The 26,790-nt window shown below is 40.3% G+C and overlaps 1 protein-coding gene across 1 annotated transcript in view; it reads left to right on the top strand.

Annotated features, from left to right (window-relative positions):
• GUCY2C (guanylate cyclase 2C (heat stable enterotoxin receptor)) overlaps positions 1–21,879 on the top strand; it is a 45,255-nt gene extending 23,376 nt beyond the window's left edge. Inside the window, 14 exon segments of the mRNA XM_009084891.1 lie at positions 252–323; positions 1,219–1,323; positions 2,487–2,573; positions 6,407–6,539; positions 8,709–8,846; positions 12,424–12,512; positions 13,248–13,339; positions 14,912–15,070; positions 16,456–16,648; positions 17,038–17,212; positions 18,117–18,215; positions 19,323–19,417; positions 20,045–20,121; positions 21,705–21,879. Of these exon segments, the coding sequence (XP_009083139.1) occupies positions 252–323; positions 1,219–1,323; positions 2,487–2,573; positions 6,407–6,539; positions 8,709–8,846; positions 12,424–12,512; positions 13,248–13,339; positions 14,912–15,070; positions 16,456–16,648; positions 17,038–17,212; positions 18,117–18,215; positions 19,323–19,417; positions 20,045–20,121; positions 21,705–21,879 (1,689 nt within the window).
• Positions 21,880–26,790: the final 4,911 nt, after the last annotated feature.

Below are 26,790 nucleotides of genomic sequence, written 5' to 3'. Positions count from 1 at the left end.
TAGAGCTATCTGCCTGACTGAGGTTTATTCTGTTGAGTTAAAATCTGCATAATTGACAGTTTTCAATAGTCAATCCTTTGAAGAAAATATAACTGCGGTACTTATTAGCTGATTAACTGAAGCTCCAACAGCGAAGCAGTAGGCAGTGGTTTCTGGAGTATTTCTTTGTATGGACATGTCTTGGAAAAGAAGGATGAATTGCTGTTGTACTAAACCTATGATTTTTCTCACCACTGGTATTTTTCCTTCAGGTAGTGATCCTAAAGGATCTCAAAAACAGTGATGGTAATTTCTCAGAGAAGCAAAAGATGGAACTGAACAAGGTAACTGTTGCACGTAGCAGCTGGACACAGCAGGGTGGGATGCAGCCTCTGAGTGAAGTCATTGCTTTCCACTGTCAACTCCAACAGCCATATCCTTGTGCACGTTTGTGAGGTGAATGGGTAATAAGTTGCTCAAAGGATATTGCTCGATCAACTTTCTCTTTGTGTGATCTCATTACCAGTTCAGAGCATGAATTGTATGCCAGCGAAGCTGAGGATGAATGAAGTAATTCATGCTCTGTCATATGGCCTTACTAAAGACATTTTTATAGATGTTGCTAAAAGGCAATACATTCTTTTGGCTCATATAATGCTAATTCATCAGTAGCAAACTTGTAGTTAAATCTTATTATTGAATGTCAAGTGCAGCTCTTTAAAATATAAGTAACTCTCTGCTGACTTGTGCATACAGACTCTTCCAACATGGGAGATGAATTTGGCTGCAGTACTGCATCTTTTTTGAATTGTTTTCCTTTTACTCAACACAGCTATACTGTGAATTCAATTAGCTCTAAAAATATCTCAAAGTAAACTACAGATGTCTATTTAATATCATGCAGCATAATTCAAGTTTTATTACTTGCTGATTTACTGACTGTTTCACAATATTCTGTCACTCATAATGGCTATTCTGGTCAGCTGGGAGGTTTGAGCATCTGGAATTGACTTGCAGTATTCAACAGCAGCCACTCTTATCTCCCTAATCTGGAAGGCTCTGGAATGACAAATGTCTCCAAGTACTTCACTCAATGCTTTAATACACACTAGTTTAAGGGAAACTCATACATCTTACCAGGGCCTGAGATAAAAAGATGTGTCAAACAAGTATCCATGACCTGTGTTTCTGTACTAACAATGATTGCTTTTAAAAACAGATGAAATGTTTGTGCTCTAGCTCCTACAGATTGATTATTACAACCTGACCAAGTTCTATGGCACTGTGAAGATAGACACCATGATCTTTGGGGTGATTGAGTACTGCGAAAGAGGTTCTCTGCGGGTAAAGAATTTTGAAGGTCTCCTTCAGCCCCCAAATTATCAAATTTCAAAGGAAAAAATCCCCATCTCTGTGTCTCTGGCCCTCATGCAGCAGTCATGGACTGAGCAAGTGGTGCCAGGTTTTTGACTTCTATCTTCCTCTTCCTTGCCTGGTTCTCTCCAGCCTTCCTTGTGTGCTGTTGTGTCAGTTTGGTGGTTCTCAGCAGCCAGATGAGGAGGTGAGGTGGAGACAAGGAAGAGTACAGGCCACAGCAACAGCCAGGATCTGTATTGTGTGCTCTTTTGGAAGCATACAGGATAGAAATTTTTCTTCATTTTCCAAGCTGGAACTGTTGTTTCTGCTGATGCCTTTGTGAACCCCAAGTGCCCACAAACTACGCAAGGATAGAGAAAAGAATATATTCCATATTAATAAGGGACAAATATGGCAAATTCTGTGTTGTAAGGGACAACAATACTTAAGTTTTTTTATAAAAAGAAATGGTAAATTGATGCTTGGAAAGACTTACGGTTTATTACTACCGATATTATTTCGGTGCTAATCATGAAGTGATGGTGGCATCAGTTCATCTGCAGGGATATATTGTCTCTGCTTCTGTGTTTATACAAGGACTCTTGTCAGCAACACTGATTTCTGGAACAAACTCACAGCAAGGCAGCAAAGTAACAGCTCTGTCTCTAAGTTATTTTCTTGTAAACTGGCATATTCATGGAAGTTTACTTTTAGCAATGGATGTCATAGTGGCTGAAAGACCTGTAAATGACTGGCAGTTTAAGATAAAGGAACAGTCAACTTTGAACACATAAGGCCATGAGTAAATTGGTAGGAAATGGACTGTGAGCACAAAACACAGAAAATCCTCTCCCTTCCTCTTGCACACCTTGACTGTGTCAGCTATTTTGTGTTATCAAAGACTCAGCTTTAAGAGTGAATTCACAATTTACCTTTAATGGCACAAAACCCTCTTTTCTGGAGTCCCCACTTTTCTAGCTCTGTGTAAACTTAAAACAGATTTCATATTCCTTGGTTTTTGATTCAACTTCTGTTCTAGTGCATGTACTCCCTATAAAAAACATAGTCACTGGTTGAAAGGCTGTGCAATTTGAATACTCATATGTCATCTTCTTTTTCCCTGAACAACTTTTCTTTCCTTCTCTTGACAGGATGTTTTAAATGATAAAATCTCCTACCCTGATGGCACATTCATGGACTGGGAATTTAAAATCTCTGTCATGTATGATATTGCTAAGGTAAACGGGCTGCTGACAGTGCAACGTTATTCAACCTGTCCTGTCTTGCAAAACAGATTCTCTGAGAAGTGTACCTCTCAAGGTCTTTTCCTTTCCTTGCTAGAGTTGTATTCCCTTCCACTCTTTTCTCCTCTGGGACCAGGTATGTAAGGCAGGAGAAACCAGTGGGTCTCAGACTGAAGGAGAAAATAGGGACCAGAGCTGGGTTTTGGCTATTTATAAACAAACAAATAAAGAATGTCCTAAAAAATATGACCCAAAGATCAGAAGATTACAATCTGTTGACCAATGGCTCTGATTAGTAGGGCTTGTGCAGTCACAAGACCTGCAAACCACACTGCTGTCTGGCCTCAGGTAAAGCATACAAAGCAAAACTGTATTTTTTCAAATGATGGAATGATTCTAATTTGTATCCAGAGACAGGATCAGCTTTTTCTAAACAAACTGTTGATGCACCATCCTGATTTTCTCACTAGAGAAGCTCTAGTTTCTCACTACAGCTATCCATTTCAAGCAGTTTGAGAGGGAAGAAATTAATCTTGTAGAGAAACCAAACCTGTTTTTCAGAAGCTTTCAACAGATCTTCGTATTTTAGGTCCTTGTGGTAGGAAGAATCAACATGCATGGTAAAGGAAATTGTATTCTACATTAGAGACTTGTAAAAGTTTAGCTGGTAGTTAAGGAGCCTTTGTAATTCACAGGTATAATAATTCATATACCTCTGCAGATAATTTAAAGAGTTACCTCTGCCTTTTTGCTAGTGCCCAACTGCTCTCCTCTTCTCTGCAAGAAAAACTTCTCTCCTGTTTTTCTACATGCATCAGTTCAGATTTGGCCTCCACAATGAATGACTCCACTGTGTCTGTTCTAAGGAGATATTGAAAATCTTGCTCTTTATTAAAGCCCACTTAATCCAAATTGTCACAGTTTGTTGGCCTTCTTAATGGCTTTCGAGTTCAGTTAATGTTCAGCATTAAGTTTCGTTTTAAATAGCAGCAATGGAATTTCCCTTCCTCCTTATAGCCTATCAAAAACCAAGGTAATTTTTAACCCTTTGCAGCTCACCTTCAGATGTGTCCCTAGGAAATAAGGACTAGTACTGCCTGTTTATGAGGAGAGGGAAATCCCAGTCACTCTGAAGGGAGTGACAAAATACCCAGTGACTGCACTGATACCAAGACTTCACAACCAGTCACTCGCTGCATCATTGGTAAAGGAGATATGGCATCTGAGGATGGATTGGCACACTGCATCTGTTCTGTGGAATGGATCCTGCACATTATTAGCCATGTTAGTAGAGATGGTTTACAGCAGTCACTTCATGACCTCTCAGCCCCAGTTCCTCTCATCTCAGTATCTATTCTTTGCAAATCCATCTCCAGCTCTCCAGGCTGTAAAAGTCCCTATGACCAGCTCCTGCAATTCCTTTGCCTTCCTTTTGATATTCTTCTCTCTCTCCACACCACCACTTTCTTACACTCTGCTTTTACCATTGCCCAAATAGTCCTCATACTTCACCTGCTCTTTATCTGGCACAGAAGCTGCTGCATTAGTGCTGCTGGACACAGGTTGGATCATTTGTATTCCCTGGTACAACTAGCCAAGTAATGACCATTCCTAGAGCAGTCCCTAGTTCATTACTAGGGCAAGGGGGAAGCCCTAAATATGCTCCATTTACTTTCTCTCCCCTCCCCCTGTCTTTTTTTCCCCCCCTATTTTAGCTGTCTCTAGGATTGATGGCACCACCTGTACCAACATGGATTTGGCTATATGTGACCAAAGACCTCTGATGAAAGGTCTGCTAAGAAGGAACTGCAGTAATCAAGTCTTGCAGTTATTAGTGCATACACTGTTGTTGCAACTCTATTTCTTAACTAAGGGGCTGCTGCAGAATATTGTGCAAGGGACTGTAATATTCTTGCATTGTTCTCAGTCAGAACTAAAGCTTCAGAGCTTCAGAGCAGAGGTTAAAAGAATGTCACAAGTATTTAGGAGTATCACATTGAAAATCACATTGTGGGTTCTTAATAGGTTCTGTAGTTTCAGGTAGGTCCATAGGATAGTGAAAAGGAAAGAGGAAAATTTTATCAGATACATCTGTAAGACTTCTGCCTTCAGAAATTGTTAATAAGAAAGTGCTGGTATAAAATTACCCTTTCCTGTCATTTGATGCTGAAACTGATTGGGAATTCTGCTGTAGCAGTGGGTATATTTCCTGGCTGATGGAAGCAGGAGCTGGAAGAATGCACAGCTGGAGGAAATAAGACTTAAAGCAGGCAAAATATGACAGTGGATAGAGTGATCAGGGCTGCTTAATCAAGAAATGTATTCCTTGGGTATAGCGTGCACACCATCTCTGTAAATTTGGCATGGTCTAGATAGGTCCAGGATAACCAGTCCAACAACATTCCCCAGAGATTGCATCTTTTGCAGGCTGCCTGTGCCTCAGACATACGTCTGCTGTGCCCAAACTCATCTCATGTCTCAGTGATCTCTTGTAGCATTTGCTGATCTGTTCCAAATTATGGGTACCCAATATTTGAAAAGAAAACCAAGCATGTCATACAGTGTATTCATGACCACATGAGCTGTGTAACCCTGATTCTATCTACCAGTTATAGAGAATGATGAGCTATACATGTAGGAGTCTAAGTGGAACATCATTCAGAGAAAAAACTAAACATATATGATATACCTGTTCTGGCTTCCACAGGATGTAGATTGTGCTTCATATACTGACCACAAAGAGAAGAGGACTATATGAAGAAAACCAACCAGTAGTAGGGTATAAGTAGTTGTGAGTTTAAGTAGTTCAGAAGAGAGAGATGAAACAGAATAAATAATAGCAAGAGGGTACAAATTAGCATACCCACTCCCTTCTTCAGTTTACGCCCACTTAATAATGTTCTTTTCCTGCTATGCCTCAGTGCTAGCCCCTTCTTATGTATTGCACTGCATTTGAGTGTCTTAGACTAAATGAGCTTGATTTCAGAGGTGATGAGTAAAAAAGGGCAAACTACACACCTTTGTATTTCTGTGTGTGCTGTGAGTCAAGAGTCTGTAGCTCAGGAGATATACCTGCAATTGCATCAGCCAGTGCTCATAACGCCCACCTCGGAGTTTAGCTCATGAACAGCTGGTATGTATGGACTTGTACAGAGAAAACCATAATCAGTCAGGTCAGAAGAGACCTTTATGACTCTCTAGTCTGATCCTCTGTCTGATATAAGCCCTGGTGCATCATCTAACGCTCTCTGCATTGACCCCTCTTTAGCTCTCTTCTTTGCAGCAGTGGATCTGCTGCAATGTTTGGAAAGAAGCCTCTGGTGTGTAGTGATCTTCAAAGATAATACAGACATAAGGAGCAATTCCTCTCACACCTGTGGTGTCCACTGAATGAACATGTAGTCGGAAGCACACTTTTTGTGTGTGACATTCCAATGAATCTGTATTAAATTTACCAAAAAAACATTTATTGCAAGTGAAATTAGAACTTCTGTGGGAGGAAATAAATTTCCCTAATTGCTTAATTGTGTTTTAATAATGTCAAAATCCAAGATGCTATGTCAGAGTGTTGTTAACTAAGAGGAAGGCCAGTCTTCCATGAGAGGATACATTTCCTCATTTCTTAACGTTGACTGTTCCTATTACCTTGGAAAGTCTCCTCTGTACAATAATATGAAAGGGAATTGTGATTTATGCATATCCATGGCAGATGAAGCCATTTAATTATTAGGACAGATATTATACTAATAATCATATCCTTGCTGAGTCTGGTAACAGCTGTCTCACATGAAGACATGCCTTTTTTTCTCTTCTATTGTCAACTACAGGGGATGTCCTACCTGCATTCAAGCAAAACTGAAGTCCACGGTCGACTCAAATCCACAAACTGTGTAGTCGACAATCGCATGGTAGTGAAGATCACTGACTTTGGCTGTAATTCAATTCTGCCTCCAAGGAAAGGTAAAAACAGTGCCCAATTAAACTCTCCTTCATGGTTTCCAATGCAATAGAATTTTCTTATCTTCATAGACCAATTACCTCTTGTACACAGTACAAAACATACAATATGATTTTGATTCATGTAGCAGCCATTATGCAAATGATTTCTGAAAACACTGGCTCAACTGAAGTAACACAAATGAAAGAGAATTATTAGCAGGTAGAGAAAGAAATTAGGCAGTGTAAGTGAGAAGGAAAGAAAGGATGAATATTCGAGTTTTAGTTTAAAGAATAGATATGTGGCTGATGAAACACTTTCAGCATCCAAATCCTTCATGCAAACAGCTCTCCTTAGCAGTAATGCTGAACTTGTGTGAAATAAAAAAAAGGAGTTAAGTACCATATGATCTTGTCATTGATTAGATACATGTGTTACCACAGTGCTCTGTGGTGTCATTTAAATGCTGACAGTCCTAACTCTGATAATCCTTAAAAAAATCTGTAATGATATGTAATGATAACTCTGTTTGTCATTCCTCAGGAAGGAATCTAGCAATATGTGTTCAACCAGACTGGAATAATTTAACTAGCTTTTCTTTACATTTTCTATTCACCTCACATTCACAGAACGTTTCTGTAAAGTAGAGAACTCTTTTCTACTCATCTTTTCCTTCTTACTTGATTTGGAGTGAGCCCATCTGAAATTGTCACATGAATCTGTAGAGAAGAGCTTGGGGCATAATAAGTACAGCACTGTGCCATAACTGCAGCATATGACCTGAGAAGGAATTGTGGTTTCAGCTGGGTTGGAGAAAATTTTTACATTCAGACACAAACATGCTCAAGAGTAGCAATAAGAACATAAAGAAGGAGTAAGAAAAGTGCACTAGCAACTTTTCAATATGTGAAGGGTCTACAAGGGAGCCAGAGAGGGACTCTGTTAAGAACTGCAGTGACAGGACAAGGGGTAATGAGTTCAAACTGAAGGAGGGAAAGTCTAGGTTGGATGTGAAAAAAACATTTTTTACTATAAGGATGGTGAGACACTGGCACAGATTGCACAGGGATGTGGTGGCTGCCCCGACCTTGGCAGTGTTCAAGGACAGGCTGGATGAGGCCTTGAGCAACCTGATCTAGTGAGGAGGTGTCCCTGAACATGGCAGGGGTTGAGGCTAGATCATCTGTAAGGTCCATTCCAACCCTTAAATTCTATGATTTTATGATTCTATGATTAGATGATCCACTGAAGTTGATCCACTGAAGTTAAATGCTCTATTCATGCTTCATTTTACAAATTTAATATTTAAATTTATGTTATTATTACATTGTAATATATTTATCTGCTTTCATTCCTCATAAGCAACCTCAACATTTCTGGCTACTAGGTCTCGTGAAGAAAACTTACGTTTTCACAAGAGATCTATGGATTCATTGTGGCTGGATGTTACAGCCTGACATTGTCACACTGTCTTCAGGATCACTGTGTTCAGGTCACTGTTGCGGTACATCACCAGCATGTCACAACAAATTACTGTATCATGGCAGCATTCTGCTTTTGAGTACAATAGTGCTTGTTGCACTAGAAATACAGATTGATAATTGCCATAGAAAGAAAGTGGTTATGAGCAGATAATGTTATGTCAGGCTCAAAAGCATTTGAGAATTATTTCAATAGCTTCATGACACCAAGGCCATTGGGAAACATTGAGGTCTTCTCATCTGACACCTCGTAGAACAAACTCATTGCATCTAGCTCAATAATTTACAGCTTGGGTTTTTTATTATAGCACTGGCATTCCTTGGCCTTATACAGAGGCATAGGCTGTTTCTAAGAAGGCCATGAAAGGTAGCTAAGAAAACCAAGTTCTTTGCCAATAAGTGTAACTTTTCTGAAGGTATTGTGGTCCGCATCTATAGTGGAAAGTAGTAGGGTCAGCATATCCCAGACAATTGAAGACTACCACATCAGAGGTTTATCTAACCTGTATTGATGTCAGCTCTTAAGAAAAATGCTAAAATGGGAAATAAACAGTACCAGTGGGCTCTGGATTGGATATGGAAAGAGTAAAAGGAAATATCATTCTAGCCAGTGGGTGATCTAAGAAAGATTACTCTTTTTTCAATTACTTCTCTCCTTTTCCCTCTCCCTTCCCCCTTTACCTCATCCCCTGTTGCCATCTGGATCTTCAGACCTGTGGACAGCTCCTGAACATCTCCGTCATGCTGACGTATCTCAGAAGGGTGATGTATACAGCTATGGAATCATTGCCCAGGAAATCATCCTGCGCAGAGAGACATTCTACACTGGACAATGCCGGGACAACAGAGGTAAATCCACAAATTTCTCCCCCATTGCAGCCTTCTGGGATGATTTCTTCATGTTTTGTGAAGGGCACTGTCTCTGATAGCTGCTTGAACTGCTGCTTCTTTCACTGTGTGATCAATGAAGAGCCTGTTTGAAGACTCTCACTGTGGGGGCAAGTGTTCTTATTTTAACTGTAAATAAAGTTTGCAATGGGTTTTCTTGCCCTTTCTCCTCCCTCCTCATCTGGGCCACAGCATTACAGAAGTGAACATTATCCAGTGTTGTTCAGGTTTACTGTAGCATTTAAAGGCCAGAAAGGTTTTTCTGTTATGACTTGTACACAGCATATAATATGTCACTCATTTTAGGTAGCATAAATCAGCAATGTCAACACAGAACAACAAAAACTCAGCAGCATGACACAAGAACAGTTGGCATTTAAGACTGGCAATTCAGACTTTATTCTAGCCTGTCATAATTAACTATAGCAATTTAATTTCTGTCAGAAAAATCATCTCCTTCTGTAATGCATCTATTAAACCCCATTGTATATTTTGTGACACAGTTTTTGACTGTCTGACAGTCCAGTCAATCCCAATTCCCAGAATCCAGGCATTATTTATTATATACTAGACCTGACTAAAAAACATGTGTGGGTTTGGGATTTTCCTAGCGACAGTTACTAACAACAAATTTAGACATTGCCTTTACCTCTGAGTCATTCTGTTAGATCCGCCTCACATTTGTTAAAACATCTAGATCAGCAGCTGGACAGCCTAATAGCTCTTTTCCTGAGTTACATTTGAGAATAATTTCTGGAGCATGTTCGTCATCCTACATTATCACAAATCTATGTTCATATTTGGGGAAAGACAGTATTTCACATCACCAACTCTTTAATAGCAATGTAGATCTAAAAGATATCAGAAATGTCTGCTCCCCTTACAGCAAACTCTTCAGGATTCCATGTGTAATACAAGGTAGAGAAAATAACAGCCTTCCTTTTTCTTGGGAACGGGTAGGCATGATCCTCATCAACGCAAGGATTTTACAAATATCGCCAATGTAGGGGTAGAAAGGAAAGTGCAGTGCCCTTCCTTGCTCATTTGGGCTTGCAAAGCAAATCCATAGCAAATTACATTCTTTTAACTACTTGTTGAGCAGTTACAGTCTTTCTGTGTTGTGTTAAGTTCACCTCAGACACAGCGTTTCTTGGCTCTTCTGAGATGGTGTGGCTTCCTTACTGCTGTTTGACCCTGCTGTCATAGTCACAATGCGGTTCCTTGTTTTATCTTTGACCTGTTTCTTATCACTGCATTTTCTCATTTTGGAAAGACTGTCCCTTTCAAATAGCATCAGGTTAATCCATCCAACTGAAAGAATTTTTAGCACTTCTAAGTGCTGTTGCTGTAGATGGTCACATATCAACATGTTTAATAAGACAGCACTAAACTTACTGGGCATGAAGCCTGTTTGGTAAGTCTGGATCCACTGTAACTTAAAAAAAAATTCAGTTGAAATATTAAGTTTTGCTTTCAGTGAGGAAATTGTTTTCTCCACAAAGCTTTTTTTCTTTCTTTAAAAGCATTAGTAGATGTATATGATATATATTGCTGATCTAATGGCTTCTGGTATTATTCTTGACTTTTGATTATGCAATTTGAGTAAATGTGTTCACCAGTTCATCAGATTTCATGTAGCAGAAAGGAATTAGTTTTATTAGGTATTGCTGAAGTGGCTCCTCATTTACATGTCTGGATTCACTCATTAGCCAAGATGAGCAAGATGGTGAACCATCCTTAAGCACCTCTGAATTTTGTTTGTGGCATCACCTAACTTTGGAAGACAGTAGCACAAACTTGGGCTAACCATTAATTTACAAGTATCTAAGATAGAAAGAGGGAAAAGAATACCAAATTAGAGTCAATGGTCATGGGCAAAGAAATGTCCCTGCTGCATGTTAGATTCATTTGGTTTTGAAGTCACATGGAGAAAGGCTTTTAATGTCTAGGCTATCAGAACTTAAGTCTCTGCAAGTCAGAAGACATGATACTGATATTTCAGGACAACTGTTATAACTGCTTCTCCAGGACTTCCACTGACAATAGCAAGGACTCTGTTCATGTTTTAAAAGACTTATATAAAAACCTTGTGTTCCTTAGACTCCATCCACCAACTTAGAAAAATTAAACTCAACTTCCAGTTACTCACTGAGCCAATTTTCTCAACCTGAACATATGTATCAGTCAATGTACAATAATATTGCTACTACTGAGAGAAAAGAAGTCCCACAAGATGACAGGCACACAGAACTGGATTTCTGACGTATAGGAGTAACTAGGTCATAGTCCTCTCCACTGACATGTCTGTGAGCTGTTAGGCCATCTGGTTGCTCCACTCTCCTGCAGAGACACCTCATTCACTGCTCAAGACTGAAATCTTGTCATGTACCAACGCTCAATTCAAGCTGCCTCCTTGTTCCACTACTTTCTGCCACTGACTAATTGCAGTGCTGCTAATAGCTACGGTTACTTCCTCTCTTAGGTATGTGTGCAGCATGGAAATCCAGCACATTCCTCTTGTATGCATGAATCTTACACAGATTTTTCTGTCTCTTAGCCCATAGAAGACTTCTTAGCAGTCTCTCAACTCCATAGCATTTATGAGACTCAAGTCTCCTGCTCCTTCTCTAGTCTGTAATTCCTGCACCAAAAATCTGGAAGCTGCTGCACCATTTTAGGGTGATTGTGCACATTGAGCATACTTAGGCATCCCTAGCTGCTCTAGACTTGCACTTATCATCATGATTACAAACTTTCTTCTTGTCATCATACGCTTCTTTCAGTAAAATTGTATCCCAAGTATAATCAGACATTATTAATAAATGTGTTTCACACTTGTTCACAGATCCCTTTCAATTTCCCTTTCCCTCAAACGTAAAAAATTACTTCTTTTTTTAAAATCTCCGTCTCTGGAACTCTTGAGGTCTAAAGTAGAAAGACAAAGAGAGATATTTTTTTCTTTAGCTCTCACTTGCAGTGCTTAAATTGAGTTGTGCAAATGCAGCCTGATTTTGATGTGTTCAGAATTCAAAAAACTTTCATAGAATGTTCTTAATGAAAAAGCACAAATGAGCTAACAAATGCAATGTGTTTAACACATATATATTAATAGCTTAGTTTTAAGAAAGCTGAGCATCTGCAGGATGATTTGAACTGCTGTGATGAGAGTTGTATGTCTCCACACTTCTGATCAATTTGCAATGGGCTTTTCACATTGTTTTTTGCAATAACTATACTTCATGCTGAAAGGCACACTAATAATGCCCAACGTTCATTTGGGAAGATGCCATAACCATGTCTACCGTGACCAATAAATACTCATGTACATTTCTATTCATTTTGCTTTCAGGGGGCCTTCAAGCCAGCCTGGTTTGATCTTGTGCCATATATTTAGAAAAGCTCCAAAGTTGAAATTCACATCAAAATGAGGGAACTGTCTTCAAGGCTTCTGTATCTTGTAACACCATAGGATGCTATCCACAAGCAATGTACTTCTTATGCTTTTTTGTTTAAAACTTTGTTCTTTTTCCTATGTTAGAGAAACTTTACAGAGTGGAGAGTGGCAAAGGAGCGAAGCCATTCCGACCAGACCTGACCTTGGAAACTGTGGGAGAAAGACAGATGGAAGTAAGCTAATAATTAACCAGGCCATTTTCTGGGTGAAGTTCAGAAGTCCTGGCCAAACTAGAGCTCATGATCATGGGAAGATGAAAGCTATGCATTTTACACCAAATGCCCTAATCTCATGGGAAGAAATGGCATTCTGTGGTTGTTACCAGCAAAGTGAAATGCAACTCATGGAAATTATTTCACTGGGAAGAAACAGGCACTTAAATGGTGCTACTCTTCTGACCTGTTTTAGATAGCTTTAAGATGGGATGAATCACACCTCAAGTGTACCTCTCTCCACTGATTATATAGCCCCTAAGGCTTCCTGCTCAGGTGAAAATGTCTGTATTGTTGACATCCACATATTCAGCAATGAACCCCATTTGTTTTTTGGTTGGCTCACCAGTTTCAGAAAAATCCCGAACTCAGGATATTGGAAATATTATTATCACAGCATTTACCTCCATGTCAATAACTGTATCTGACTCCAGCTGCAAGACTGGATCTATTTACTTGCCTTTCATTTATGTATTGCAAATTCAAGTTAAGATCATGTCACTAGTCATAAGAGAGTTAAGTTTAAGATGCCTGCAATGAGTGTTCTAACCATAGGTTCAAGACAGTTAGTCATACAATTTAATATGTTGCTGGTCAAGAGTAACCGGAAATTCCCTAATGAACTAGTGCTGTTTAGCACTATTCCCCATCTATATCCATGACTCAAGCGGACTTTCCTTGAATTTTTATTTGAAGGTATATACACTAGTGAAGAGCTGCTGGGAGGAAGATCCAGAGAAAAGGCCTGACTTTAAGAAAATTGAGAGTACACTGGCTAAAATATTCAGGTGAGCAGCAGGGGCTCCATTTTTTAAGATGCTCCAACCTCCTGCTATGTATTAGAAAGCTCATATTTTTAAGTGTGTAAACTGATGTGATTATGATTTAGTCAGTGGAAAAGCCTAGTGTCTTCACTTAGATCCTCTTTCTTCTTTGGCAAAAAAGTAGGTGAGTATGTGCATATGTATATGTACACATGTGTACAATGTACTAGCTGAGTGAGGGTAAGGTGATCACCATGCCTCAAATTGGTACATTGTGAAAGTAGCAAGCTGGATAATTAGAGATTTAAACCATTCAAGTAATTCACTCCCTGTCTCCAGTCAAGAGTTGGATAATGACTCATGTCATCTAAGTTTCAGGAAATGAATGCACATAAATGTTTGGAGCATGATTTGAAAGTTTGGATGGCCCCAAATTAAGCTGACTAGAAGTGTTGGGTTGTAACTTATGAGAAGTATTAATTACAGGGTTTTGATGGTACAAAGTTGTGGGAAAATAATAAGGGCTATAGCTGAATAAACCCTGTGGGGTTATACAGGCCTTTCACCTGGACAATGCTGCATTGTTCCTACAGAGTTTGCTTTGAATTAATTATTTCGATGGCCAAACAGTGAGCTTTTAATCATTTCTCTTGGGAAATTGCTCGCCAGTTTTTAACATTCTCCCCATCAAGAAACCCCAGCACTACTTGCATCATTTTATGCTTTACATGGGCAGCAGGACAACTGCACGATGCATAACTGAATGTATCAGTTGAGTAATCTTACTGCAGCTGAATTGAAAGGCCTCCTGCTTCAGCTCCTAAGCCTCCGTCAAAGGCTTAGGACCAAGGCTCCGACAAAGAGGTCGCCTCTTGTCACATGCAATATAGTGTCCTTCTCATGAGGTTCTAGCTGCTGCATCCCTGACATAAAATTTGTTTAAAGTAAGAGTGATTTTGAAGTCCAGTTAGGTACTGTACTAATCTGACTCTTCCAGTCAGCATGGTCCTATCTACTTTCAGACTGCTTTGCTGAGTGCAGGCTGCCCAGACGAACAGGAATTTGAGCAGCTCATGTCACCATACTTCTGCTTCCAGGGGTTAGTAGGCTGGAGTCTAGAGGGTCTTGTGAGTAAAACTAGTCCAGGGGCTGCTACTTGTTCCACTGTATTGTCTTAATTGTCCCAAATTGTCTTAATCATTCTGGCTAAAGTCCCCATCTAAACACGATATGCAATTTTCTACCTACTATCTTTAGCTTCCTCTCAGAATTTGAGCTTCTTGGTTACTTCTTACAAATGAGTGTTCATGGATTACCCAAGGTAACCTGGAATTAACAATATTGGTAGAGTTAGGTGATTGCAGGGTGTTTTAGGATTTACCAGCTCCAACTGACAAGTGGGATCACAGACTTTTGAGTCATATACATAAGCCCTCCAAGCAAGTAAAAGAATGATGCATTTATGGCACTTCGCATTCTAACTACATGGAAGTCAAACACTGGAGAAGTTTTCCATTGCTCCTTTTTTGTCTGCTCTCAACAATGTGCATCCATCAATCTTTCTTCTTGACTCATATGTATTTGTGGTATTCACAGTAACTTCCACGGCCAGACCAATGAAAGCTACATGGATACTCTGATCCGGCGTCTACAGCTGTATTCCCGGAACTTGGAGCACCTGGTGGAGGAAAGGACAGAGCTATACAAAGCAGAGCGAGACAGAGCAGACAGGCTTAATTTCATGTTACTTCCAAGGTATCTGGCCAGGAGGATTTTCACTGGTGTTTTATTTACATATATGACCTGATTCTTGCAGAGCAGAGGATGGGATTAGTGCTAATGGTCTATTTCCTTCCCCTCTAATCTAATCCTGCTAGGAAGGAAAGAAGAAGCAACTTCCCCTGAGCTCTCCAGCCTATGGTGGAGTTTCATGCCAAGATGGTACTGGGACTCATTATCTTCCACAACACTTAGTCATGCACAGGATCCCCCTTTCCAGCACAACCCTCTTTTTCACTGCCTTCCTGGGAACACATAGATAGATCTACAGTGATCCCATGTTACAGAACTCTGTTCTGCTCGAGAACCTTGCTGGGTAGAAGGAGTGTCTCCAGCTGGAGAGCAGCAGGAGTGCAGTCCAACCTCAGGCTGGTGTTTAGCAGTGCAACAGAGGGGCTGAGGTTGGCTGGGCCATACTGGGCTAGATGGATGCTGCAGAGTATGGTACAGTACAAGTATTATTGATAGTCTGATGTTAGTAATACCAGTAATTTTAATATTGCAAACATTTGGAATAGTAAAGCTATCCTGGTATGTCATTACTAGTTTCAAGGGTATTTCAGTAGTTAGAGTATTGATTTTATGACTTGATTTTAGGTTTGTTCAATCCAGTTTTGGGGAAAACTGGAAATGATCTGGCTGTGTAGACAGTGCGACAAGGAATCCATCATTGCTTTCACTCTGTTTTTCCTACCACTCATTGCAATTGTCTCATTGTAGATGGAATGCAGCATTGTGCAAAAGCTATAAATTTCTGGGTCTCTTTCAGTTATTGTCTTCTAATATCTCCACTAAGAACAGATATTTCCCTGGATTTAGAATTGCAAGAAAATGAAGGTCCCTCTGAATAGATATTGACTGTCATGGTATTGAATTTTTGTTCCATAAAATTATCAGACTATGATATCTCATCTGAAATCAGGATGAGATGATGTAATTATCAAGATGAAATTACTTCTACGCTGGGAAAACAGAAAAATATATCTGTTCTTATTGTATGGGTAGAATGTAGGTCAACATGTCAGAAGTTTCAGTTTTAAGTTTGACTCAATATCCCTGTTTCTGACCTTAACCAAGAAGCTCAGTTGCCCATGCCTCAGTTTCCTCATGGCTATTAACACACTTGGATTTTGTAAGGCTGTGTGCATTAATTACCAGTTAGTTAATTAAATTAGTAAGTGCTTTGAGGTCCCTGTCTGAAAGGCATTATGGGCATCTAAAATGTGATTACAATGGCAGTTTTCAGCAAACTATTTGATGTTTCCTACACAGAAAACAATGATGTGGTTGGGTTGCATGAAAAAAATACCTTTTACAGTAAACACTACTCATCTGTCTTCCTGCCTTCTCTATTTCCACAGGCCAGTAGTAAAATCTTTGAAGGAGACTGGCCGGGTAGAGCCAGAGCTATTTGAAGAAGTCACTATCTACTTCAGTGACATTGTTGGCTTCACCACACTCTGCAAATACAGCACCCCTATGGAGGTGGTAGATATGCTGAATGATATCTACAAGAACTTTGACCACATTCTTGACCATCATGATGTTTACAAGGTGATTAGCTCTGCACTTTTGCTCAGTTAACAAGGGGACACACAAATCAAATTGCATGATGTGGTGGATTTGGGAATCTGCCTTCTAAGCAAAGACAAAAGAGAGAAGAACAGGTCAGGACTACCTCATTTCAAATATGCTTTCACTGTGCCTGCTTATACCAAATGTTCTATACTAGGTGGTCACAGATTCATTAACTGGAATGCTGGGTATAGTTATAAACACTTGTATATCCAAATGTTGTCAGCTACCTTAAACTAATCAATCCTGCTCTCTGGGGAAGAAATGTTTAATTGTGAACAAGAGGACCTGATAAAACCTTTCTGCTTTTAACTGAATATGTACTTTCCTGTGTCTTCAGGTAGTGAGTTCTGATTTTGTTTCCACAGGTGGAGACCATTGGTGATGCTTACATGGTGGTGAGTGGTTTACCGAAGAGGAATGGCAACCGACATGCAGTAGACATCTCCATGATGGCTCTGGACATCCTCAGCTTCATGGGATCTTTTGAACTGAGACATCTGCCGGGTCTGCCTGTTTGGATTCGCATTGGAATTCACTCTGGTACATGCTAGATCAGCAATCACAGTGTTGTTGCCTTATTTTTTGAACAGAATAGACACCGATACAAGACCTGCTAGTACACCATATGCAATTGCTCTCCTCATGAAGAATCAGGTTGAAAAAAATGTACCTGGAGGAAAAGCAAACAGAAGTAAATAAGTCACTGGTTTGCTCCCCCCATAGTGAAATAGCTCATACCCATTCATTCACAAGTTGGTAGCTAGGAAGAGCAACTGCCACTGCTCCTGGTATGATTAAACCAGTTCGATCAAATAAGCCTGCATAGACAGTTCCTCCCTGACCAAAGTGATAATCAGTCATGGCCAGCTATGCTTGTCTGGGCAAAAAGTGCAGGCCGGTAGTTTACGCTTTTGTACGCAAAACTTTTGTTGAGTCTATGTGGGAATCAATGTTCTAATTAATCTGTAAAAATACTTTTTATCAAAAGGGAACTCCATATAGCTCAACAACTTTGGGAAATTCAACAATTACCTGAACACCAACTGTCAGGGGAGGAAAGTGAATGAGACACTGGAAAACTGCTTGAGGCAGCACTGTGCACCCTTCCATAATGAAGTTTTTTCCATTCTTCTCTTGTTTCCAAACCTGACAGCTAATAACTGTACTTTTTTTCTGCACAGAAATTGTGCTTAAATACAATTAACACTGTGCAGCTGCATCCTTTTTATGCTCTTACTAGATTATGCACGACTAACTAAGCTAGGCTTGGTTTGAAGTGTAAGGGGAGACCACAAGGTACTGTGGGAAGTGAGGCACAGACTATTGCCATTGGTGAGGAATACAGAGCTCCAGCAGGCACCGCGCTGCTCTGCAACGGTGAGACACCTTCCAAACAATTAGCCTCTTGATCCACCTTCCTTCATTCTCTGTATCCCATTTGTAGGTCCATGTGCAGCTGGTGTGGTCGGAATAAAAATGCCTCGTTACTGTTTGTTCGGAGACACAGTAAACACAGCTTCACGGATGGAATCCACAGGCTTGCGTAAGGATTTAATTTTAGCTGTCAGTGTAACAGGACCAAAGGCTGTTGGTTAGTTTGTGACCCAAGTGTTTGTTTTCAGCTGAGAACAATTTATTATCAGCTTGCAGAAATTTTAAAGATAAAGGAGCCCTATGTGTTTTGATTACCAATTATTTAACTGCTCAAAGTGACAGTGGACACTTCACTGGGCAAGGAAGAGTTGTTCCTTGTTTGTGCTTTATTGCTGGTAACGGGGAGTTTGTAAGCTGCTTCACTGGCTGAGTTCCTCTGGAAGATATGACACTTATGTGTCTGGAATTTAATTTTACTCTATGAACAGTAGATTTTACTATGACCTAGAATTGCATTACAGCTTTGTTGTGTAAATATGCTGACTGTGTGTTTTAAGTTGAAGCAATTATATCTTTAATTTCACCATTAGGGAACTGTGCCAAGAGCCAGTTTTTCTTCCTTCTGCCCTGTGTCTCAACATGACCATTCTCTGTATAGGCCACTCATGATTATTCTTTTTCCTTTTAGCATCTAAATACTACAGATATCATAGTCGCCTGTATTTCAGATCGATGGCTGTACCAGCTAGTCCTCCCTAGATATACTATGTAGCAGAGTCAGATTTTTTTATACAGCAGTGTAATTGCTTCTCATTTAATTTGACCTTATCGCCTTCTACAACTCCCTGACAGGAGGTTGGAGTCAGGTGGGGATTGGTCTCTTCTCCCAGGCAACCAGCAGTAGGACAAGAGGGCACAGACTCAAGCTCTGCCAGGGGAGGTTTAGGTTGGATATTAGGAAGAGAGTTTTTACAGAGAGAGTAGTCAGGTGTTGTAATTGGGCTGCCCAGGGAGGTGGGGGATTCACCATCCCTGGAGGTTTTCAAGATGAGACTGGATGTGGTACTTAGTGCCATGGTCTAGTAATGACAGTAGGGTTGGACTTGATGATCTTTAAGGTCTCTTCCAACCAGGCTGATTCTATGATTCTATGACTCTCAGCATTTCTGTTGATAACAATTGAAGGCACTTCTGCTCTAGCACCAGTCTTTACATGCACTTAATATGATTATGTGGTATGTTTCCAGGTTGAGCTTTCATTGTCTCTATTTTTCAGCTTTAAGGATTCATGTAAGTGGTTCCACTATTAACATCCTGAAAAGAACAGACTGCCAGTTCCAGTATGAAGTGAGAGGAGAAACGTACTTGAAGGTAACCTTTACCATGTGCATGAACACAGAGAAGAGGGTTAGTAACAAGTAAATAGCTGAGAGGACCCCAGAACTTAACAGCTGGGGAACACGGGAACAGATCAATTGGTATCACAGTCTCTAGTGGTTGAATACACTTTTGCAAAGACAATGCAGGCAATGAAGAACTCCCTAAGTCATAAATTAAAGCAACATAAAGATGTGGAGAATAAATGAAACATACCATTTGGAACATGAAGCTGTGGAGTGGGTTAATCTGATGGAAAGGATGCTGAATCTATTGTTAATTTGCTCATGCTTTGATATCTGACTGTCTCTCTGCCAATCCATTTAATTCAGTCTATTACACTTGCCTGTCCTAGGGAGCTGATGGCAGGCAGCACAGCTCACCTCTCCCATGACGTGTGTTTCATGTCATGCACAAGGAAGTGGGTGTGCAGCTGCATCTCTCCCATTCCTCCTCTTCTCACGTCTGAATTTTAATCCTTTGCTGTCAGCACAGGTTACTGAAAACAAGCAAAGACAAACATGGCAATGTGCAATACAGTATTATTTAAGCAAGTTAACTACAGGAAATTGCATTCTAATCCTGAAATTGTGCTTTCTTTTCTTTGCCATGTATATTTAGGGCAGAGGAACAGAGATTACCTACTGGTTGACGGGTACTGAGGACAAGAAATACAATCTCCCAACACCTCCTTCTGTGTAAGATGTTTTTTATATGTCAGAAGGGAATAGAAATTCCCATTCTTTGTGCTTTACCCTTCACCGTTCCTCCCTGGCACTTCTTGCGGATTTTTTGTACCACTGATCTTGTCTTCAGTAGTTAGAGGCTCAACAGTGTGTGTGCATAGAAACATGTAAATATTCACGACATGGGACTATGCGTGTGGTGAAGGTTATTTGTCTATATAAGCATTTAATGGGTTCATTTCCTTGGAAGGGAAGTAAGACTTACAGGGCAAGTTGCTGACTTTAAAAATTGAACAAGAGTTTATTTTCTAACACATAAGAGAGAAGTTATCAAGAAAAAAAATAAAAGAGGTTGATGTCCTGGAGCTAAGCCACCATTTTGCATTAGAATTAAAGAAAATGGAGTGATAAGAGAAGTGTTGTTTTTGAGAAACCATTCAAAATCGAAGTCAGGATGAGTGGTTGCATTTATTTTGTGTGTATTTTGCATATGAATACTGCATTATTTCCTGCAAACTCACTAAATGTGGAAGTTCCTCACTTTCTGCTCTGAACACCTATGTACACTCTTCAGTAAGTGGGAATTCAATGCCCTCTGCTTTGAAATGAGTGTTTCAGTACAACTTGAAGCAATGATATTGCAAATCATTGTTTGCCAGATACATTGGGATCCTTTATAGTGAAAGGCATAAGTAAATGTTGCAGGTTACTTCTACTGCAAAAGTTTTGAGTGTTACACAATGTGTCCATTGCACAATGTAATCTGCTGCCCATTTATTCCTACTACCTAAGAGAAAAGAGGAAGCTAAGAGAAAGATGAGGATTTTCTCAGGGCATATGAAAAACAGAAATAATCAAATTTTTAATCAACTACAGAACCTCATGAACTTTGCTACTTTTTCTAATGGAAAGTACAAGTGTTTGAGCTGAGCAGGAAATACTATAGACTTCCTCTATAGACTTCCTCTATAGTGCATCTCTTTTGTAAACATACAACTCCTTCTTTAAAATTAATGTAATCTGTTGAGACTATCAGGATTATTCAATTGGCAATTCTTATGGAATTCAACTACTGATAAATTCTCTCGAGCTGTGTTGGCATCACAGTGATGTTTTTGTCTTCACTTCTCATATAGGATTGCCCCTTAAAAATTGTCGTATGTGGGGTACTCCAGCAAAATCCAGATACATCTGAAAAGATGGCAGCTCTGTTACTGAAGGCCACATGAAGTTGAATACTGGAGGTGCTAGTGCCAGTAATAGTGTTGAGAGCTAGAACCTATTTTGATTGGGATTGAATCTAATTTGTGTCTTTCTTTTCATGCAAATGATCATGATTTTTTTTAGGGTCAATAATGACACAGCTACAGACCTCCTGTGCAAAGATGCTGATCCATATTGGAAAACTCACATGGAAATCCTGACTTCTATTTCCAAATTCAGAATCTGAATTTGGTCCTGCCCACACTTTTTACCAGTAGTCTGTGAATGTTGTTAAGATAGATATGAGATAGCAGTGTATAAAAACCACTGAGGACCTGGGGATGACTAAAAATGTGAACCACTGAATTGTTTTTCCATCCTGTTGCTTTCAGGGAGAACCAGCAGCGGTTACAAGACGACTTAGCAGAGATGATAACCACTAGTCTTCAGAAAAGGGAAAATGATGGATCCAAGGCGCGGGAGGTTACACGGGTACCTAGCTACCGATCAGGTACCCTGGAATACCTGCAATTGGTCAGCACAGATAATATTACCACATATATTTAAAACTGGATGTCTAGTATGACTCAAAAAGCTGCAGCAACTCTCTGGAGTACTTCATGTGAAGGCTGGAGGCTTACACTCTCAGCTAGAGGAGAAAGAAAATAACTTTTCGAGCATCCTTCTACTGCCCAACCTGCTATCAGTAGATCAAACCTCTCTTCGCCGTAACGTTGAAATTGTTGGATGACTTCAGTAGGACACACAGCCTGATTTGAGGTAAATGAAAATATCTCCACTTGAGCCTGGAAGATAGTGGGGGTTTTGTTTTGGTTAGGTTTTTTTTAAATGTGACAGTCTGTTCAATAATCCACTTCTGAAAATATTCACAGCAAAACCTTAATTTGCCATGATTTTAAAATGTATTTAATTTGCAATTTTTATTTGGATAAAGATTTGCTGTAATATATTTGAAAATAACATTAAATATATAATACGTAAAACCTGGATATGTTGCTATTTTGCTTCTTCTGTTTTTTTCCCTGTGCCTCACATGTTTTATTTAATCAAGCTGACTTTGTTCAAGACACAACACTTCTGTTATTTACCTTGGGAGATTACTCCAGAAGTATGGTTTCTAAAGCTTATATGAGTCTCCTGGGCCTGAAAAAAATGAAACTGGCATTCTAAACTAGACACTTTCATATCTTTTCTCCACTTCTGTTTCTGGCCCCAAAGCAGAAGTGCAACAGAAATTAAGGAAACAAAATTCTCTGAGCTTTGTAACCTCAGAAGCTTTCAATTCAACTTTTGGATGCAGTTTCACAACCAAGCAGGTTTTATTCCGATGACTCGCTCGTTAACTGACAGCAGGGCATTAATGTTAATAAACTGCATTAAAAACCAACAAAAGCACAGGGGATGCATATAAAAAAATTAGGATTCATATGAAGAAATAATATCTAGTGAGTGAAACTTTTGCAAGGGCCTTTTGTGCATTGGTGGCTTTCAAAGCACAGCTACTTCTTCCACCATTGTCAAATATTGGTCAGTATTCAAACAACAAAATTGGTGCAAAATCATTGGTTTTGAACAGAATTTTTGTTCACATAAACAACGTTAAAAAATTTTAAAAAAGAGCAAGCCAGTTGCCTGTGTTTTTAATTTGTCAAGGTAAACTGGCTTTGTGAGAACACACACACAAAGAACAACATAGCTGTAAGCAGAAAGATCTGGAGTGCAAAGATTCCTGGAAAAAATCAATAATGAGGTGCTGTAGGGCTTATACTGTTGGCTAATGAATTTTAATTCCTACACCCAGGAACATGATATAGACAGAAATAGCAGAAAACGTGTAAGCAACAACCACAGCTTTCACATTATGAATAAGCAATTTTAAACTCTACCTGGCACTGACACCACACCATCTTCTGTCTGTGTCCTAATGCAAGTATTCATTGGGCTGAGGATAGAAAAAAAAATTACTGGTATTCATAAACTGCTGTGTATTGAAAAGAATATTAGTATAGTAAAAAAGTGTAAAGTCTGCTATTTCCTACCTCATGGTGGCAATTAACAAGCTTTGTCTCTCTGTCTGCATCCTTGGGTGTGACTGTTGCAATATGGGGCACCACTGGCTATTGTGTTTGCTGATATGCTCAGCAAATGCATCTGTAATGCAGTGACAAGTGCTTGACTCACCAAGCCTGCAGTAGCCCACTGCTACTATCTCAAGCAGAGCTGTTCTGGCCTTTGAAGTCACAGAGATCTATTTTTGAAGAGGAGATTTATGGGTTCCATACTTGACGTCTCTGAGATACAAATTATTTTAGAGCAAATGTCTGCTGACATTGACTGAGGCAATTACTTTAAAAAGTGCTTAGCTTTCAGTAGCCCTTCTCTTTCCTGCATTCTTCAGATAATAAATTGCGTATCATTTTATGAAGATAAATAGTGAACTTAGCAATGAGTTGATGGACCCATCTCCTGGTAGGTTTGTTTTCTACATGGCTCTGTCCCGGCACATATCTGTCACCTATACATCACAATAAAATCAATTTTGACTACTCTTTTAAAGTACTTGCTCCTGGTTTCTGGTTTGAGTCTGTCTTAGATTCGATGTCTTACCATTGCATTTTATTATGAAATGTTAGTTCAAGGAGCCCTCTATTACCAGAAATCTGTCACTGAAGGTCCAGTCATCCACTTCTCCTGGTTTGTTTTCTTATAAGCAGTAAAACGTTGTATTAAAAACCTAGTGTGAGATATAATTTTCTTTTCCAAGTGGAAAGGATTTTAGCTTCATCATCATTCATTTGAACTTGACTTGCACAAAAAGAAAGTCTTCTGAGAATCCCTGGTATGGGATCATATGAAAGTGAATCTTTCCAAATACACATCAAGAGCTTTGTAGCTTCAGCCATATTCAGATTCCCCCTTGTCTCCATCTCATTTTTGTCATAGAATCATAGAATGTGTTGGGGCCTGGCTAGCTGAGGAGCTGTAACTTGAGCAACAGTAAAGGAATGCTTAATCAATCAAAACAAACACACAAGTAGGTCTCGCTGACCTTGTTTCTATCTTCACGCATTCCTGTGCCTTCAATCTAGCACCTTATAATGGTCTCGTTCTCTCCTGCTGCCAGGGTTTTAGGTCTGGTTTAGTTTTACTCTTATAGATAAGTCATTTTGCTAACAAGCTAGAATAGTGCTACTAATTAGATTCTCATATATACTATGTAATCCTTGCTATCAGTTTCCCAGGATGTGAGAGAGGGATGCAGCTTAAAACTGTAACCTATCATAAGTAAGAATTGTACGTGTGGACAAAGCAGAGCAACCAATCAAAAGCTGCATGATCAGTGTGTGGCTGCATGTATGGGAGACTTTATACTATACATACTGTTAGGTGACAAAAATAAAATTGGCTATCAGAGCATCATATTGGTGTGCTGTAGTCCGTTGCTCGCAAGGACCTCAACAAGAATGGTTTGCACAGAGTCATAGAATGGTTTGGGTTGGAAGGGACCTTAAAGACCCACTAGGTCCAACTCCCATGCCATGGGCAGGGACCCCTTCCACTAGAGCAGGTTGCTCAAGGCCACATCTGATCTGGCCTTAAACATTTCCAGGGATGGGGAAACCTGTGCCAGTGCCTCGCCACCCTCACAGTAAAGAACTTCTTCCTTCTATCTAATGTAAACCTACCCTCTTGCAGTATGAAACCATTCCCCCTTGTCCTGTTACTACACGACCTTGTAAAAAGTCCCTCTGTAGCTCTCTTGCAGGCTCCTTTAGGTACTGGAAGGCTCTCTAAGGAGCCCTCTGTTCTCCAGGCTGAACAGTCTCAACTCCCTCCGCCTGTTGTCACAGGAGAGGTCCTTCAGGGCCCTCCTCCAGACTCGCTCCAACAGGTCCATGTCTTTGTTACGCTGGGGGTCCTACAACCAGGTGAGTTCTCATGAGGGTGGAGTTGAGGGGTAGAATCACCTCCCTTGATCTACTGGCCACAGTGGTTTTGATGCAGCCCAGTATACAGCTGGCTTTCTGAGCTGCAAGTACATACTGCCAGCTCATGTTGATCTTGTCAGCCAACACCCCAACTGTTTCTCCCCAGGGCTGCTCTCAATCCATTCTCTGCCCAGCCTGTATTTGTGCTTGGCATTGCCCCGACCCACGTCCAGGACTTGAACGTGGTGCTGTTGAGCTTCATGGGGTTCGCATGGATCCACCCCTCAAGCCTGTCAGGGTCCCTCTGGATGACCTCCCTTCCCTCCAGCGTGTTGACTGCACCACACAGCTTGGTGTTATCAGCCAGTTTGCTGCAGGTGCACTCAATCCCATGGCCCATGTTGCTGAGAAAGATATAAAACAGTGCCAGTCCCAATACCGACCCCTGAGGAATGTCACTTGTCACTCATCCGCACTCCCCTCCTGTTTCAGCATTGTGTATTTGTGCTTTCTATCCTAGTTCTCACATGACTCCAATTCCTGGCCATGCCCATCACTTGTACACATAGAATCTTGTTTTGAGCACTTTTTTCCCCCCCATGATAGTTCTATACAGGGAATTCTATGGAAAATGTAATTTTCTGTTTTACTTCAACAACACAGTCAAACTGAGAGCAGCAGAGACAGAGGTGAATTTCTGGTTTGGACAAATCTTTGGAAAATATGCCTTCAAAGCAAACATGCCATCCATTCGTGATTAGCCACTTAAGAGTTAATTTTCTATGGGAAGGGAAAAAAAAGTAAAAATTGACAGCACTGTGTTTTATCCTTATCTCTAAGTGAAAAGTAGCCCTGAACAAAGCAGTGATGGGCATGGAAGGATCCCTGCAGCCAGCAGTGGTGTTAGAATACTCTTACCCTGGGCTGGAGGCCAAGACTTGCTGCTTGGCCTGAACTGGTTGGCATGTGACCTTGTTATATGAGGCTATTACAGGCATCGGTATCAAATTTGAACTGTCTTAAACAATTACTGAAACACAAAGTCCAAATAATGGCTGTTTTTAGACAGTGGTAGAATATTCAACACCGAGGGAGACAAAAAGTCAGTCCTTCAAAATTATATGAATCAAAGGTGCAAGGGAAAACCCCATGAAAAGCTGTCTATCTGTAAACCCTAGGAAAAGGATTGTCTCTCAATTTTTCTGCCAGGACACGCACAGCAGTTGTTGTTCTCAACAGGGCTGAAAGCTGCCCTTGCTCGGATGCAAAACACATAGTTTAACGAGGCACCACCCAACTCCTGCTGCAATGGGACCTTTCCTGGTAAACCTTCACCCCTTTTTGGTTAATCACCCATGAGACACCCAGGGGCCCCACGGGAGCAGCCTGGGGCTCCCTCCTCACTGCCTTGTGACCCCACACCCCAGCCAGGCCGTGGGGTCTGCAAACAACCACTGGGGCCAAAAGGATCATAGAGTCATAGGATCACCCAGGTTGGAAGAGACTGCCAAGATCATTGAGTCCAACC

The sequence above is a fragment of the Acanthisitta chloris genome, unplaced genomic scaffold (genome assembly GCF_000695815.1).
Source record: "Acanthisitta chloris isolate BGI_N310 unplaced genomic scaffold, ASM69581v1 scaffold17461, whole genome shotgun sequence".
Lineage (NCBI taxonomy): Eukaryota > Metazoa > Chordata > Aves > Passeriformes > Acanthisittidae > Acanthisitta > Acanthisitta chloris.
Note: the sequence above shows the minus strand (reverse complement) of the source record. Positions and strands in the feature narration are given on the sequence as shown.